Source organism: Suillus plorans, assembly GCF_016647745.1.
Source record: "Suillus plorans strain S12 chromosome Unknown HD556scaffold_7, whole genome shotgun sequence".
NCBI lineage: Eukaryota > Fungi > Basidiomycota > Agaricomycetes > Boletales > Suillaceae > Suillus > Suillus plorans.
This window is the reverse complement of record NW_024537391.1, coordinates 148,536-164,779: the sequence shown is the minus strand read 5'-3', so window position 1 is coordinate 164,779 and position 16,244 is coordinate 148,536. Positions and strand designations below refer to the sequence as shown.

Sequence of the window (16,244 nt, the reverse complement as noted above, 5' to 3'; positions counted from 1 at the left end):
GTGATGACAGACAAGCGATTTAAATAGCCACGCGCAAAAGATATGCGGGATCTCAAAGTGATAATGTGATATTGCGGGTGCCTCACAGTATATGAGGCAATCGGATATGTCATGTCAGGGGTAGGCAGTCACGCTCGTCGAAGACATGAGTGGCGCGGAACGGAGCCTTGATGATAAACGACCTGTAAAATGAACGTAAAGAATAAACTTACATCACAGGAGGAGAATAGCGAGAATTCAGGAAAACCCGAACTCGGCAGGTACTCATGTACACAGTGGTAGAAGAGGAGCTGCCATATGAGACTGGATAAAAGTAATGAACATCGTGAATAGAGAATAAGCTCAAGGAGATGAGGGTGGACTAAAATGGATCACGCGATCGGCGGCCTATGTACCGGCAATTCCCGTTAGTCATCGACCACTTGCGTTCGTACTATGACTACTCCTAGGTCAAAGAAAAGGCACGAAATGTCAGCTGCAAATTTATGGTTAGGAAGTTTATATGGGAGGTGAGGTTTAGACACCCATACCGACCCAGGAGCCTGACGCTCACACCACACCAGCCCGGCATTCCCATACCCTTGTAAAAGTACTTCATCAACGTGTCCTGATCATCCTGGGAGAGCGCTTTGACGACGTTAATTATCTCTGATGACTTCATGCTATTCAGTATCGAAACAACGAACAACGGTCTGCAAGGTTTCTTGCGCAAATGTCAGCGTATTGGTGCGGTGTCGTGCAACAACAAAGTCGCCTTAGCTTCCTCGTCATTTGGCCCATAAGGTGTGCTGTCCAGCGCGATTTCCAGGGCCCCTGGTATGTCTTCCCTACGTGATTGAGCGATGCTTAGGTTATATCATGTTGCGTAAGTAGCGATGGGACTGTACTTGGCTAATGTGCTCCGGACTGCTTCCTGCTTCTGTTTCGCATCGCTCAAGACCTGAGCGGGATCGCGTGGTTCTGTGTCATATAGCTCGCCCTCCAGTAGGAGTAAATTTAAAAGCGACAAATCCCTCCCACAGGCCCCGCCTGACTAGACTGGTAACTACGTCTATGAGATGTTAAGTGCTTGACGTATCTTGTTATTCAAAACTGTCTATGGTAGTTTTTATGGCTACTTGTCTAATGTTCAACTGGCCAAGCCTCATGTTGTTAGAGATGTAATGTTAATGAGTTCACCAAAGTGGTTCGACTGGAGTGTCCTTCCACCCCTTTGCCCTGGCCTCCCAATACCCTCCGACATATGTCCACTCATCCCCGTCCTGCTTAAACCACCTTGGAGTTCGATTTATGCCACGTCTTCGCCTATCCCTTTGCATCTCCTCAACACGTATCTTCTGAGCCTCCGCCTCATCACCGTTCCCATGTTCTAGTGCACGCACATCGGGTCGGAATCGTGAATCCGTAGGAGGCAGACGGCCCTCGAGGTCGCTCGTGATCTCGTTCAATGTCATGCCAAACGCAGTAAAGCCATAGTACTGAGGGGACTCCTTCGGGAATGGAGTGATGCGCCAGAGGACATGCAAGTAGGAAGAGTCGAGCGCTTGTGCGACTTGTTCGTCCCATTTGCCTTCGATGCGGGCAGTTACATCACGGGATGGAGAGAGTATTATACCAGAGACTTCATTCGATGCACCCCAATATCCGCTTTGCTTGAAGTCAAGGACGCAAGTTGCACCATTTGTTGTATTTTCAATGGTCATTTTGCCACAATGTTCCAGGTATTTTGTTCCCATCATCAGGTTTCGCATAAATGACGAAGGTTTGTTCCTGCCAGTGTCAGATCTTTACACGGAAAAGGCACGATCAACCGTGGCTCACCATTCATAGGTGTCATTCCCAATCTTTAGTCGTGTTGTCCCAAGGGGAATGATTTCCAAACTCTTGCCTATATTTAAATCAAACACGTCAACCACCGGCACCGGTACCAGGCATGATCCTCACCCCAAAACTTGGTCTTCCCGGCCGAAGTGGCGTTCAATTCCCAGCCTTCGCCTTCTGCGTGGTATGCAATTACGACAGGATTGTGGGACACCTTCTCAGCCAGGAACTTCATTCGCACATCTTCAAATGTTTCAGCGAGCATGGGATTGCTGACCGAGTTGTTAGGGTCATCGGAAGAAGTAAAATACGATGTTCCTAACTTACAAGCCTTTGCGACCGGTCCGATATCTTGTGTGTGCGTAGCCGGACACGGCAAACGCAGCAACGAAGCACAGGCGTTGAGTGGGATCCTTGGCCTCAGTTGCTTGGTGTAGTAAGTTGTAATATTCCAGTTCTTCTGCTGTACGTTGTAACAAAGTCAGGGGCTCATTGAACGATACGGGCAATGCGATTGTGGACAAGTCCTTCGACAAATTCATTAACCAAGGGTCTTCAGTATCCGAAGCACCAAAAGTCACCTTTCCGACATTATTCTTGAGAATGGCAAACAAACTGCCCTCGTCACCGATCGGTCCCGAAGGTAAGCGCGTCCGTCGTACCACCTGACGAGCGTTCGCGGAGGGATCTGTATCATGGACTAGAGGTGAGGAATGCTCCTCCTCATCGCTAGATACTGTTTGATTTAAGCTGCTATTTTCAGATTGGAGAACTATGAGGTCCCTCTCCTCATCTGGGTTGGGAACATCCAAGAAAAACTCCTCGCCTAGACCCTCTTCGGCGTCAAACCATTCGTTATGTGCGCTGTCACTCAGACTTGACATGGAGATCGCTAAGTTTGATCTACGAGCGAGTGCTGTATTGAAGCGAGAAGTTGAGAGAGGTTCTTCTTCCTTCTCTTCTGTAGTAGTAGGAAGAGGAGAGCCACGGGCTGTTGGTGGGGCTGTGACATCATGCGCTAAGGACTTGAGCAGGGCAGCATGTTGTGACTTAAGTGATGCAAGGGTCGTGGTAATTTGTTGAAAGCGAACGTTTGACGAAGAATCAGGGTTGCTCTTTGGTAGCGTGCCATCCTCGTTAATCTGGTGGGCTGAAAGGACTTGGGTCAACAAACGCAGCGATCCAAAAGAAGGATGGAGGAACACATTTTTTGAACATGTTAAAAACATCTTTCGGATGGTGATGATGCTTATCCTTCTCCGACTTAGACTTCAGTGAAAGGTGGTTTCTCTCGTGCGTACTTTCGGATTGGAGGGTGGCGAAAGCAATTTCCAACTCAGATATTGTCTGTTGAGTGCGTCAGCGACGTACATTTATACTGAGCAATAGGGTGAGTACATACAGAGCCAATATCTTCAGCTATTTGAATTCCAGATCTATTAAACTGGGATTGACTCAGCCGAGGTGTGATCTTTCCTGCAAGGGACCGTCGTCCTTCGGGATGGACAAACTGTCTACATGTGCCACTCTTAGTGTCAAACACGTCGGAATTCCAGGATCCTGATTCACCTTATTGCAGCTAACCATTTATTGAAGTCATCTGCGGTCAAACACTTTATATGAAACGTGGCATTACTTGAGTCTATGTGTATATCTTTACGACCAATAGCAGTGGATAACGCAGCATGAGGGAGGAATATCTGGTCACGTATGGGACGTTTTGGATCGATGGAGTAGGACAAGGATCCTGACTGGTCGAGGACAAAGTACCTCCGTGCAAAACCTACATAACGACCGGAGTTCCATGAGCTGGGAAGGTCTTGGAAGGTCAGGGTCAAGGAACATACCTTGCATCTTTTTCCTTCTCTTCTTGAGGACCCATCCTTCACACACTGCTTCCGATTTCTGGGTCGTATCGATGGAGATAGGGAAAGACTGTCGAGCAGATGACATGTGCCACTCGCGCTCGGGTATCAATAATGGGATCAGCGTTGTCGAAACGCAGGCACAGTAAGCAGTGACCAGTTATATCTATAGGAAGGAATATTTGCCCTCGTTGCAAGATGTCGGACGTGTTCCGTGGTAACGATTACTTTAAGCTTGGTCAGAGAAGACACGATTCCGGCCCACGCGTTCATTAGGTGCTAAAGGACTGGGAAAGACAACGTAAAGACGCATGAAAAGTCTCGGGGTCGACCGGGTTGCGATTGGCTCAATTGAAGAGTCTTTCATTTCTGGCGGCAGCCTTGTCCTCACCACAATATGTTGTGAGATCGTCGGTGAGTCTCAAACATTTGTTTTCGCAGTCGAACATGCATTTTTGAAAGAATTTTCTCTCGCTGTCGGTCATATTGCCCACGACAATCTGTCTGTCACTCATACGCGCTAGCCCGGGCCAAGACGCGTTTCGAAGGATGCGCCCCAGCTAAACTGAATATGGTTTCACCTTCGTTATATGCTATGTGCTTTTGGCTAGGCATCTTTGCGAGAATTACGCCAGCGATATGGAGATGTAGCCTGATCTCGAATTTCTGTTATCATAAGTGAATTGAGCCATTGGGCTGTGCCGCATCAGTGACTATCCATTTGGCTGATTCAGAGCATGGGAGCAAATTGATATGTGGAGTCTCACGCCCTTGCGCTCCGGTAGACTTTTAATCTAGTTAATAATCCATCGAGGTTGCCCCATCTCTCCATCGCAATTCCATCATCCTCTCTTCTTCCTTAACCACATCCTTCAAAAACACATATGTCGGCCCCAGTGTGCGTCCTACTCATCCATCATGACGATCATGCAGAATTAATATGCTGACCCCTCTCCCGTAGAGGTGATATCGGCCTCATCGGTCTCGCCGTCATGGTAAGATATCTTTGCATAGCAGCCGTCGCATAATGTGAATTTGGTACAAGGGTCAAAATCTGATCCTCAACATGAACGACAAAGGCTTTACTGTTGTTGCTTACAACCGTACTACCAGCAAAGTCGACGATTTCCTCGCCAACGAGGCAAAAGGTTATCTATGACCTCATACCCCCCATCCCTATCACTGACTCAGTGTAGGCACCAAGGTCCAGGGCGCACACTCCATCCAGGAGCTCTGCGCTAAACTCAAGCGCCCTCGCAAGATCATCCTTCTGGTCAAGGCTGGTCCTGCAGTCGACAGCTTCATCCAGCAACTCGAGCCCTACTTGGAGGCGGGCGACATCGTCATCGACGGTGGCAACTCACACTACCCCGATTCCATCCGCCGCACCAAGGAGCTTGAGGCGAAGGGCCTCCTTTTCGTCGGCTCTGGTGTCTCTGGTGGTGAGGAAGGTGCTCGTCATGGTCCCTCCCTCATGCCTGGTGGTTCAAACGCTGCCTGGCCCGCTATCAAAGAGATCTTCCAGAAAACCGCTGCTCAGGTCAACGGTGAACCCTGCTGTGACTGGGTCGGAGAGACTGGTTCTGGTCACTACGTCAAGATGGTTCACAATGGTGATTATCATCATTTCCCCCCTGTAGTTTGTAGGGCTAAGGCAATCATTCCAGGTATCGAATACGGTGACATGCAGCTGATCGCCGAAGCCTACGATATCCTTAAACGTGGCCTTGGTATCAACGAGAGTGAGATAGCTGACATCTTCACAACGTGGAACAAGGGTGTCCTTGACTCCTTCCTCATTGAAATTACTGCCAACATTCTCAAATTCAACGACGACGACGGTGTACCCCTCGTCACCAAAATTCTTGACAAGGCTGGTCAGAAGGGTACCGGAAAATGGACGGCAATTGCTGCCCTAGACGCTGGCACTGCCGGTATGCTACTACTCATCCGAACTAAGTGCGATCTTTAACCGCGATCAACAGTCACGCTTATCGGTGAGGCTGTGTTCGCACGTTGCTTGTCTGCTATCAAGGATGAGCGCGTGCGCGCCAGCAAAGTTATCAACGGCCCTCAAAGGGATGCCTTCCGCGGTGACAAGCAACAGTTCATTGATGACCTTGAACAGGCATTGTATGCCTCCAAGATCATCTCTTACACACAGGGCTTCATGCTCATGAGGGAGACCGCCAAGGAGGTTGGTAACGCTTAAACAGCTGAAGTATTCACTCTAACCGGAAGTCTAGTTGAACTGGAACTTGAACTACGCTGGTATCGCTCGTATGTGGCGAGGCGGATGCATCATCAAGGTATGTGAACTCAACTATCCTGCTCTTGAGGCTTACATTTTCGTCACAGAGTGTGTTCCTTGGTGACATCACTTCCGCTTACGAGAAGAACAAGGACCTCGAGTCTCTGCTCTTTGATGACTTCTTCAACAAGGGTTCGTATAAACAGTCATTGATTGGTAACATCCAATGACATTGTATGCAGCTGTCCACAAAGCACAACCCGGCTGGAGGCGTGTCATCGCTCAGGCTTGCCTCTGGGGCATTCCCACCCCCGCTTTCTCGACTGCGCTTGCTTTCTTCGATGGTTACAGGAGTGAAGTGGTTCCTGCCAACCTCCTCCAGGCTCAGGTACGCACCTATGGCGTCTGACCAGACAACATGCTCACCAACTGTCTAGCGTGATTACTTTGGTGCACACACCTTCCGTGTGGTGCCCGGTAAGGAGAACTCCCGCCTACCCAAGGGCGCTGACATCCGTAATTGCTCCGTCTCTATCTGTCTACATGTCTCTAACCATGTAACTTTCAGACATCAACTGGACTGGCCGTGGAGGCAATGTCTCTGCCAGCTCGTACTCCGCTTAAAGGGGATATGAAACACGTACGACCAACTTGTCTTGTCTTAATAGATTTGATTCTGCGTTTCCTCATCAATTTTGTATCGCAACTGTATTTCGGGTGCACTATTAAATAAGTATGATACGTATCATGTTGTGGGAGTATCAAAATAAATCAATGACTGCCCTTCTATGATTTTGGCGTGAGGACCAGAAACGGCCCGGATGAGTTACATCTAGTTTCAAAAGAGAACGGCCCATTCGATCGATACTCTTAGACTCTTCATGTGCGGCATCTTCTGCTCGCTTCACGTAGGATGCTGTGGCCACACCGGTAACATTGATGGCGGACCGAACAATACCGCTTATCACGAGTTGTCCGAGCGATTAAAAGTCGTCAATGCCGCTCGTGGTGTGTTTAATGCATCTCTGTTCGACGGCTAGGCTAACCGATTGAGGTACTACCCCACAGGTCCCGATGCACAAGGAACCCATCACATCCGAGTCCAAAGGATATGCTCTGGTGAAGCACAGGCCCCATCTCCAAGCAATACATGCAGCCCGGCAATTGATCTCGAGTTCTTTGCTTCTTTGCTCCGGCTTCGAGGCGACGCACCCGTAGTGCAGCCTCATCAACAGGATGGGGATGTCTTTTGCTGGAATGGCGAAGTTTTCGAGGGTTTGAATGCGAGTCGGAAGCCTCTACCTTCGTGGCCAGGGTTAATACCATTTTGACATAGGTCAATGCATCTGAAAATGATGGCGCAAAACTCTTTCAAAGCATACACACACTCTCTACGATGGATGATCTCCCTTTCCTGTTGGGGAGGATCGAGGGACCGTGAGTTCTTTTCGTTGTGGGCGCATCTTTCTCTGCTGAAGTTCAGTACGCAATAGATATGCATTCGTCTATTACCATGTAGGCTGCGCTGGCAGTGTTCTAATGGATCGTCTAACATTTACCATCCATAGGCCAAATCCCAAAAATTGTACTTTGCTCGAGACCCCCTTGGACGCCGATCTCTGCTCATTCACAAGCCTTCTGTGTTTAATCCATATTTCTTACTTGCATCCGTCTCTGTTGGAGATGATCAAGGATATGTCATGGAAGAGCTATCCACTGATGGGATATTTTGCCTTGATGTGGGACAACTATGTGAATCCAAAGAAGTAAATTAGCTCGCGCTAGACGTTCCATCCTAGTCCTGACCTATGTAGGTCACGCAACATTTCGACAGCAGCTTGACATGTATTCCACGACAAATTGATCGGCGAATTCTGCCATTCGTGAGTACATTTGAGATGACATGTGCTTTGATGATTTGACGACCTATTGTTAGGCAAAGCTTAATCGCGTGAACACCGCACTTCCTCCGGATGTACCACCGCTCGTGCCCTCATTGGACCCCGAAATATTACCGCGTGATCTGGCCATCGCCGTTGATAATCTTATCGATCACCTGAACAATAGTGTGATGCTTCGGGTTCGAAATATCCCGCGAAGAGCGTCGTCCGAAAAGGGGAGAGCGCAGGTCGCAGTTCTCTTTAGTGGTGGTATCGATTCAACCATGCTAGCCTTTCTTGCTCATAGGTACTTCGATGAGTCATGCTCTATTGTGGTGCTTGTTCTTATTTTGTGTTCCTCTAGACATGTACCGCTGGATGAACCTATAGATCTGCTTAATGTGGCCTTCCAGAATCCGCGAAAGATTCAGGTTCAAACTGACGGTAACATAGGAGCTATTCCCAAGCGCGAGAAGAAGCGACAACTCAAAGCAGCGGAGATCAATGGTGTGCTCAAGGAATCCACCTCGTACATGGTTCCGGACCGTGTGACAGGCCTGCAGGAGGTCGAAGAGTTCAAGCGGATATGTCCCGGCAGGACATGGAATTTTGTGAGTATTAATTCTTCGACAGGAACGTTGCTCACTCCACTAGGTCGAGGTGGATGTTCCATACGAGGTCTGTTCCTACCCTTAGACTCAGATCGACGAGGCTTCTGATCCATATTACAATAGGAATCTCAAGCCGCGCGGGCAGCTGTCGAAACTATCATGTTCCCCGGTCGAACAGTAATGGATCTTGTAAGCTTACCTTCCTAAGTTAGTCAAAATTCTGACGTTACGTACCCCTAGAGTCTTGCTATGGCGCTTTACTTTGCCTCCAAAGGGGTAGGCCGACTCCGAATTTCGGCAGCGACTGATGATTATCAGCCATACACCAGTACAGCACGAGTCCTACTCAATGGCCTTGGGTCCGATGAACTACTTGGTGGATACGGCCGTCACCGTACTGCATACGCAACTCGAGGCTGGCAGGGCGTCATCGACGAGGTAAGTCACCTTTCCCTTCCACAGCTCACATCCTCATGCTGTCATCCAGCTCCAGCTCGAACTCGACCGTATACCGACTCGCAACCTCGGACGAGACGACCGTGTGATTTCCTCACATGGCAAGGAAACGCGCCATCCATTCCTTTCGCTTACGGTTGTCTCTTTTCTCGCGGAACTCCCCGTGCATCTTAAGCTTGATCCGCGGCTGGAGCTTGGGCTCGGGGATAAAATGCTGCTGCGGCTTGCTGCGCGAAAGGTGGGGCTTCTTGAGGCAAGCACGAGGAAGAAAAAGGCAATGCAGTTTGGCAGTCATTCCGCTCGCATGGAGCCTGGCGAGGCAGAGAAGAGGGGGGATCTTATGATTAGGACTGTCTCAGAGCCATAGATGGAATATACTTGCGCATCCTCACATTGTTATCTGCGATAAGCTTGGCTTAAGATCACACCCCGGTAACTTAAAACAACGGCTTGGCGTGTATGGCCGTGTAATTCCAGACGTAGTGCTACAATATACATCCTAGTAAATACAACGATAGATCTATAACAAGTCTATGTTTCCTCCAGTGTCGTGAATGTTTCATGATGTGTTCTGGTAGATCGTAACGCTGGACACTTCCCAGTCTGTAGCCAATGAGCGATGTCGGATAGAAACATGGACAAGATTCGGAACTCACAAGCTTGGCTGAATGAGCCACCACTGGCCTGAACGAATGCCGAGCACGTCGAGAAACCAGTCTGTTGTGCGCAGCTCACTGCTTGCCCAGGCACGCCTGTGCCGCTCCAAACGGCGCTTGCCCAGTCACCACTGAATGCCAATTACTATCAAGATACTTAGTTTTGTATGAATAGAAACTTACCAAAGCGTGGTATCGAAAATAGCGGAATGGGTATTGAAATATTGATATGGATTGCAATTCGTTGAGGGCCAGTCGGCCATAGGAGCGGACCAATTCTGAGGTTGTGGTGCTCCTGCAGAGATATCTGATGGTATTGATCCACGAGGGAAAAAGTATACTTTAATGCCGGAGTTGTCCCAGAGCACTGCACCCACCATTAGCTTATTTAAAGAAGACCATGGTAAAATACTCACTAGCATAAACACCGCCACCAATTCCATTGAACCCCGATCCAAACGAGACGCTCGAGTTAGAACGAATTCCACACCCCTGGTTACCAGTCTGAGCTGCTGAGCAATCAGTAGACGCGACCAATGTGCCAGACATATTAAGCAAGGCACTGCTGGTTGAGGGTAATGTACATCCTGGGTTAGTGTGAATTGTTGCTTGATTGTTCGTGTAGTTGTTCACGCCCTCGATGATGTCGATCTCGCCTCCGGCTGGCCAATTAGGGCCATTGGTCCAAAAGGCTAACACCGATGTCAGGAAAAATCCGACAAAATGAAATACATCGCTACATACCAGGCCACGTTGCACATCCAGTAGGCATATGCACGGCGTCCATCACAACCAAGCCACCATCGAAAGTGGCTTGAGTCGTAATTCGCACACTCTGCCGATTGGTCTGGACTTGTGGCGTTGTTTCAACGCGCATCACGGCGTTCCCGTTCGAGTTAATCTCGATGAGACCTGCGCTCTGAGCGGTGCTTTGATCTACATACTGAACATTCCCACTTGTCGGGTCTGCCGCAGTGAAGAAGCTCCAGCCGTTGAAGAATGTTTGCCCACTGTAACTGTTTGTTGCCTTCCAAGATGATGATGCAACACTGGTACTTGACGGCGCAGCCGTTCCAGTGGAAGTCGCATTTCCGTTCATTTTTGGGGATGAAGATGAATTGCCAGATGAAGGCATGCTGACACCCTCCCCATCGGAGCCAACACAGTAGAAGTTTAGATTGGATGAGGAACTGGGCTGCGTGGTCAGGATGCCCCCGAACGCCACGCGGAGGTCGCGCGCGAGGCCAGCGCTGCGTTTGACGGCGGCCTTGTGGGCATGGGTAAGAATTAATGATTTCCCTTGCACCAGAGGCACAGGGGCGAGTGCGAGAGCAATGAGCAGAAGGAAAGTGTACATTGGGAGTCGTGATTCGTGAGGGCGGTAATTAGATGGGGGTGTGGGGGTCTAGAGGACAGATGGACGTGCTCTGCGATTAAAAGAGTTCACGAGTGATCGAAGCACCGGGCCACGATCTAGAGCGTGAGCAGCGGAGAAACTTATTGAGCCTAATGGTCCAATAATAAGTAGAGAGAAATGGAAAGAGTTAGAGTGCAGAGAGACTTTAGTTTTAATACAAGCACACCTTATCAAGCGAGCTACACGCGATAAACCCGTTCTGCTTATTTGATTTCGAAAATGAGTCTGCCTCACTCGGAACTGCCTCGGCCTTTTAAAAACACGAGGCCGGTCAGGCGCTAAGGGTCCTACGAGTCTAAGGAACGGTTCAACCGTACGCTGGCGTAAGTCTATAAGGAAGAGAGGGTAAAAGCAACAGAAGAAAACTTGGAGGTTCGAAGGCAGCAACCATTGTCATTGTGGCTTTTGTGGCTACGGCACAAGGATGAAAATTAATATGATCACAGCGTCGTGGAACAATGGTAAGATTTAAATTTAGTAATTCAATTACTCCATTAGGAAATTACTTGCATACCGGGACCTGACCAGGTGACACGCAACAGTAAAGTCTATTCGTCACAAGCATCCAGTCATAATCATCACCGTTCAACCAACGTGAGGCATCGGAAACCGTTAAAAAAAGAAAACTCATCAGCCACGAGACAAAAAAAACTAAAAACATAAGTATACGATTAAGGAAAGAAGATGCACAACAAGGCAAAGGATGTACAACGGAAAGGCCAAGCACAGACCGTGAACGAAGGATATATACCGTTCCTACTAGCCACCCCGGCTAGTGGTGCGAACCAGACGAGAACGCCTCCCGCACGCTCCTTCTGAGTTCCTCATCCCTAGCACTGCTAACAGAAGACCCCGCCATATGAGATCCAGCTACGCTTCGCGGAAGTCCTCCATCAGTATCCCCGTCAACAAACTCTAAAATACGCCGCGCAAGCAGTTGGATCTCCCCCTGACCATCGCCAGCATCGGTATCTGCGTATGACTGTGACTGTGACCGGTGCGAGCGAGGCGTACCAACAGAAGACGTCGCCGATGGTGTACGTGACAGTGCAAGCTGTCTGATCGAGGGGTTCAAAAGGCCAGAAAGGCGGATATTGCTGATCAACTGAGGATCTCCCGATTCCAGTAGTTGGACGATCGTCCAGACCGCAATGTGCTGGAAGGTGGCGTCTACGCTTGTCAAGAAATTATAAAGGTATCGGTGCATGCCGCCATCAGGCTTCTCCCATACGTCATTAAATGCAGAGTAGTCATCAGATGCAGTTCGGCCATCTGGAAAAAGGTCAATTCCTGGAAAGATCAAACCTAGCTAAACCCACCTTTCGATGATAGATTACCAAGGGCGGCAGCACTGTTGCCCTGGACTTCTGAGCTAGGTGAATTCGTCAACGGAATCAGTACTTCACAGATACCCATCTCAAGCAATTGGCCCTTGAGCTCATCTGTCGAACCCGTCAGTAGAGACTATCACAGAACGCATGTAACTGACCGCTCAGGGCTAACACGGCGACACAGGCAGTCATTTCGCTCTGCACATTCATTGGCACTTCTAGCACGAGTTCTTTAATGCTCTGCACCGCGCCTGCTTTCACGATCGCCGTCTTATTCTTCTCCGAGCTGGCAGCAAGATTACGCAGTGTGGAAATGGCGTGGCATTGAACCTCCTCGTTGTCTTTAAATGACAGAAGGTTAATGAGCGGTTGCAAGAACCCGGACTCGATGATAGGGGACTCGTTCTGTGGGTGAATGGAGACGTTACGGACACAGGCAGCAGAAGATAGGATGAGTGGGAGGTAAGTAGACTGGAGCAGTCGGAGAAGTGAAGTAAGACCGTCAGCTTTGACGATTTCTAGTTGGTATTTCTCTGCGGAACCAATGTTAAACAGAAGAAACGTCAAAGAGGAGAACAAGTACCATCACTAGCCAAATTCCGTAGAGCAAGGGCAGCTTGACACTGAACCTTTAAACTCGGGCTATCCATAAGGGCTACTAAGCTCGTAACGAGCTTTGATTCGTTCTGTGCTAGTTTCTTTCTATTTGCTCCATCGACGGCAATATTACTCAATGCGGTCGTGCAATAGTACTGGACATCTGTGTCCATCGAATTCAACAAGCTCACCAGCACGGGGATGGCACCGGCGTTTACAAGCTGCTGTCGATTCTCATCTATAAATGTTCCTTCAATAATAAGTTCTCCGATGGGAACTGTTACGTACCTGAGTGGGTCATGTTTAATAGGGCCCCAGTAGCGTTTCTTTGAACGCGCATATCCTTGGACCGTGCTAAGCGAGTAAGCGGAACAAGTGCGCCTGACTTAGCGATCTTCGTCTTGTTGTCATCTTAGGGTGTCAAACGTTCAAGTGACAGAAGCCAATCAGAAACGACACGCAAGTGATTAGAAGCAGGTCAATCATCGATAATCACCATCGATATGGGCTAGACTTACCATGCGTTGCAAGGTTTGTGACACAGCCTACCGCGTTACACTGCACCTCAACATTTGGGCTCAACATCTGGCGAATGAGTGGCTCCAGGCCTCCGAGTTTCACGATGAGGAGCTTGTTATCAGCTGTACAAGTGACATCATTAATGTCACGATTGGGAGCATGCATGAGCGTGGTGTAACGCACTGTTAACGGCCAAGTTTCCAAGGGCAGCGCTAGCAGCACGCTGCACCTCCGTGTCCTGACTGCTCAGGAGGAAAAGAATTGGGTCGAGCGTATCCCGCCCCACGGGGCGCACTTCCTTCTCAGTGATTTCGGCGAATGCAAGTGCAGCACTGCGCTGCAAGTCGACATTATCGGAAAAAGAGAGGGTCGTCAATGCGGTGAGTGGGGAGCCTTGGAAAAAGTTGGTGGTGGTGCGGTCTATGTGCTTATGTGAGCCGAAGTTAGCTTTGGCTTGTTGGATACATACTCTCTAGATATTGGAGAAGGTCTGCGACTGCCTCTCGTTCATTCTCGAGAAGAAGAGGTTCATACTGCTGAGATCTCCTGGAACGGACTTGTAGAAATTTATGAGGGGGATTCGAGTCTGTATTAGAGTTGGTAAGACTTACAACAGGATTCACAACAACTGCTGACAGCGCCCATAGCTCTGTGCGAGCAAAAAGTATACAAAGGGGTAAGGAAAGACCAGAGGAACAGAAAAAGGGGAGGAGGATAGGAAAAGGTGTATAAAGGAAAATTAAAGGTATGCCAACGAAAGGCAAGCAACTGGTCTGCGTTTCAAACATCTCGTGGGTAACTGCGGTAATCGCCGCCCTGTCACACTCATGTCACACTCTTTGCACGGTGCTTCATCGCCGTCAACCCTGTGCTTCAGACTTCTTCAGTTCTCTTTAACGGAATAATTCGCGTCACGAACGGATAGCTCGTCTATAGCTGGACCGCAACTGACTGCGCATACTGGCTGCTGGTAATGTTCTATGTGTGCCAGGCTCGGTCGCCAAATGTTGAACGTTGAGGGACGACAGACGCACAAGATCATTTTTAAGGTGGAATTTTCGGCTGACCATCGAGGCATAATCATTTCTACATGTAAGTCCATCGCCAAGATATGCCATCCGTGATAATTATGTGGTCTCGACGTCACTTGGACTGTGTTTGCCAATGAATTTCCGCATTTTCTTGGTTACCGTCTCCTGATGGTCAGCTCAATTGACCGATACGGGCAGAGGCCTTTGATTGTCATAGTCCCGAGAACCACTGTAACCATAGAACGCTTCCTGCGAGGGGCGCTCATACCTGGATATTGAGGTGCGGGTATCACGCCTTCACCATTGGCGAGGGCCTCATTGCGTTTTCCGAGGATAAATTCGTGGAGAAATATCGTTCTCACTGTCGGAGCTAGAGCGCTGTCCCTGCCCAATCTCATCGAAATGCTTATAATGTCTTATTAACTGGAGATTGTGGTGGTGAATCCCGTCGCCGATTTCACGCGGTAAGTTTTCGTTTCCCTTGTGAGATATTATTGCGATATTACTATGAACCTTGTCTCAAATCTCGATGGAAGCAAATTATCCACACATGGCGGATGAATCGATGATGTCCCATGCATTATTTACTCTGCCCTATCATACTCGTTCCTTAAAATACAAAGTGAATTCCTCAGGGGAAGTAGTGTATTAACACAAGGACTACCTTCCTTTTCAAGAAAGGCTGCGTGACTGTTATCCTGTCACGCTCTATACCGAACTTCGAGTCATGCAGTGTGCAGTTGCAGATATCCTAAACTTTCCATGGCCGAGCCATCCTGGCAAGAGCTCCTCCGCCTCAGACTATCAGAGCGAAACGCAAAACAAAACGCTTTCGCATCTATAATCGAGCAATGTACGCTCCATTCAATAATACACAAGACTCCGCTGATCCCCCAATTCAGACCGCAGACTCGCTCAACAAACCAAGCTTCTCAAAGAGCGTAATGCATCTCTCCTCAAAGCCGTTGGCTCGGTTCGCGCAAACCCAAGTAGCTCGACAGTCCATGTACCTGGAACAGCACCAAGCGAAGAGTAAGTTCAGCCATCTCATCCAATGCACGCACGTCGATCTCACGTTCTCTGGAACAGCAATCCCGTACGTGCGGCGTACATGGCCTCGCTCGAATCCCAAATTTCATCTCTTCGCGATGAGCTCGCGACTGTGTACAAGACACAAGGCCAGAATGCTCAGCGCCTGCTAGCCATGAACGAAACCCTTCGCGAAAAGGAAGAAGCATCGCGCATCGAGACTGAGAACCTCCGCAAAGCGCGCGAAGAGGTCGCGCATCTACGCAGGAAGGTCGATCAGCATGCTGAGCTCATGGCTGAGAAAGATCGTACTGCACAGGTGCGCTTATATATATATCCCTTTTTCTGATCAGTCCTGATCTTGTGCATAGATCCTCCATGATGAGATCAACACGCTTCAACTTGAACTCGGCCAGATCGATGAACGGAATCAGACGCTAACGAGAGATAATGCTAAACTCCTTCAACGCTGGCTAGATGATAAGCAGGCACAAGCAAACAAGATGAACGAGGCAAACGATTTCTATGAGGATATGCGTTCGCGGCATCAGGCTGTACTCAACTGGCGTGATGGTGGAGATGGAAAACCAGCATCAGGCAATGGCACTTCGCTGTCGGGAAATGGGTTGAAGGAGGGGGAGATAATGGAGGAGACATTGACGGATGGCACAAAATTGCAGGGGGAGACGAGCTTGGATCAGACTCCGAATGGTTGATGGTGGACGATGAGTAGACCCTACTTCATGCACATACTACCCCCTTATAATCACATACCCTTTC

At 49.0% G+C, this 16,244-nt stretch overlaps 7 protein-coding genes across 7 annotated transcripts; 3 read left to right on the top strand and 4 right to left on the bottom strand.

The window, feature by feature from the left end:
• Nucleotides 1-547: 547 nt before the first annotated feature.
• HD556DRAFT_1209782 (actin-related protein 2/3 complex subunit 5) lies at nucleotides 548-991 on the bottom strand (the record flags this gene model as incomplete). The annotated part of the gene is made up of 3 exons (XM_041296543.1): nucleotides 548-692; nucleotides 747-827; nucleotides 888-991. Coding segments are annotated over 3 exons (330 nt in total), but the record flags the coding sequence as incomplete, so codon positions are not given.
• On the bottom strand, nucleotides 919-3,903 carry HD556DRAFT_872624 (Oxysterol-binding protein-domain-containing protein). Its single transcript, XM_041311897.1, has 8 exons — nucleotides 3,669-3,903; nucleotides 3,391-3,604; nucleotides 3,224-3,335; nucleotides 3,027-3,168; nucleotides 2,149-2,971; nucleotides 1,945-2,093; nucleotides 1,822-1,888; nucleotides 919-1,770 (listed from the first exon to the last, which is right to left on the bottom strand). The coding sequence occupies exons 1-8, from the start codon at nucleotides 3,772-3,774 to the stop codon at nucleotides 1,176-1,178; spliced, it is 2,208 nt and encodes a 735-aa protein (XP_041164852.1). The 5' UTR covers nucleotides 3,775-3,903; the 3' UTR covers nucleotides 919-1,175.
• Nucleotides 3,904-4,440: 537 nt separating this feature from the next.
• Nucleotides 4,441-6,726, top strand: HD556DRAFT_1337241 (6-phosphogluconate dehydrogenase). Its single transcript, XM_041301936.1, has 11 exons — nucleotides 4,441-4,584; nucleotides 4,648-4,681; nucleotides 4,732-4,834; nucleotides 4,883-5,299; nucleotides 5,354-5,620; nucleotides 5,672-5,883; nucleotides 5,933-5,995; nucleotides 6,045-6,129; nucleotides 6,180-6,325; nucleotides 6,375-6,453; nucleotides 6,506-6,726. Exons 1-11 carry the CDS (start codon nucleotides 4,571-4,573, stop codon nucleotides 6,559-6,561), a joined length of 1,476 nt encoding a protein of 491 aa, XP_041164851.1. The 5' UTR covers nucleotides 4,441-4,570; the 3' UTR covers nucleotides 6,562-6,726.
• HD556DRAFT_1337219 (asparagine synthase-domain-containing protein) lies at nucleotides 6,703-9,317 on the top strand. The gene is made up of 12 exons (XM_041301935.1): nucleotides 6,703-6,945; nucleotides 7,006-7,220; nucleotides 7,274-7,374; nucleotides 7,431-7,452; nucleotides 7,506-7,703; nucleotides 7,752-7,820; nucleotides 7,874-8,124; nucleotides 8,182-8,428; nucleotides 8,472-8,495; nucleotides 8,552-8,617; nucleotides 8,669-8,866; nucleotides 8,916-9,317. Exons 1-12 carry the CDS (start codon nucleotides 6,819-6,821, stop codon nucleotides 9,249-9,251), a joined length of 1,854 nt encoding a protein of 617 aa, XP_041164850.1. The 5' UTR covers nucleotides 6,703-6,818; the 3' UTR covers nucleotides 9,252-9,317.
• Nucleotides 9,318-9,443: 126 nt separating this feature from the next.
• On the bottom strand, nucleotides 9,444-10,897 carry HD556DRAFT_1229418 (glycoside hydrolase family 16 protein; the record flags this gene model as incomplete). The annotated part of the gene is made up of 5 exons (XM_041297280.1): nucleotides 9,444-9,487; nucleotides 9,541-9,671; nucleotides 9,724-9,907; nucleotides 9,957-10,232; nucleotides 10,285-10,897. The coding sequence occupies 5 exons, from the start codon at nucleotides 10,895-10,897 to the stop codon at nucleotides 9,444-9,446; spliced, it is 1,248 nt and encodes a 415-aa protein (XP_041164849.1).
• Nucleotides 10,898-11,404: 507 nt separating this feature from the next.
• HD556DRAFT_872579 (vacuolar protein 8) lies at nucleotides 11,405-14,190 on the bottom strand. Its single transcript, XM_041311896.1, has 9 exons — nucleotides 14,016-14,190; nucleotides 13,874-13,960; nucleotides 13,588-13,824; nucleotides 13,404-13,526; nucleotides 13,174-13,296; nucleotides 12,872-13,123; nucleotides 12,447-12,821; nucleotides 12,277-12,399; nucleotides 11,405-12,229 (listed from the first exon to the last, which is right to left on the bottom strand). The coding sequence occupies exons 1-9, from the start codon at nucleotides 14,047-14,049 to the stop codon at nucleotides 11,730-11,732; spliced, it is 1,854 nt and encodes a 617-aa protein (XP_041164848.1). The 5' UTR covers nucleotides 14,050-14,190; the 3' UTR covers nucleotides 11,405-11,729.
• A 1,007-nt stretch (nucleotides 14,191-15,197) lies between these two features.
• On the top strand, nucleotides 15,198-16,180 carry HD556DRAFT_1304497 (ATG16-domain-containing protein; the record flags this gene model as incomplete). The annotated part of the gene is made up of 4 exons (XM_041299684.1): nucleotides 15,198-15,288; nucleotides 15,338-15,467; nucleotides 15,525-15,783; nucleotides 15,836-16,180. The coding sequence occupies 4 exons, from the start codon at nucleotides 15,198-15,200 to the stop codon at nucleotides 16,178-16,180; spliced, it is 825 nt and encodes a 274-aa protein (XP_041164847.1).
• Between the last annotated feature and the right edge of the window lie 64 nt (nucleotides 16,181-16,244).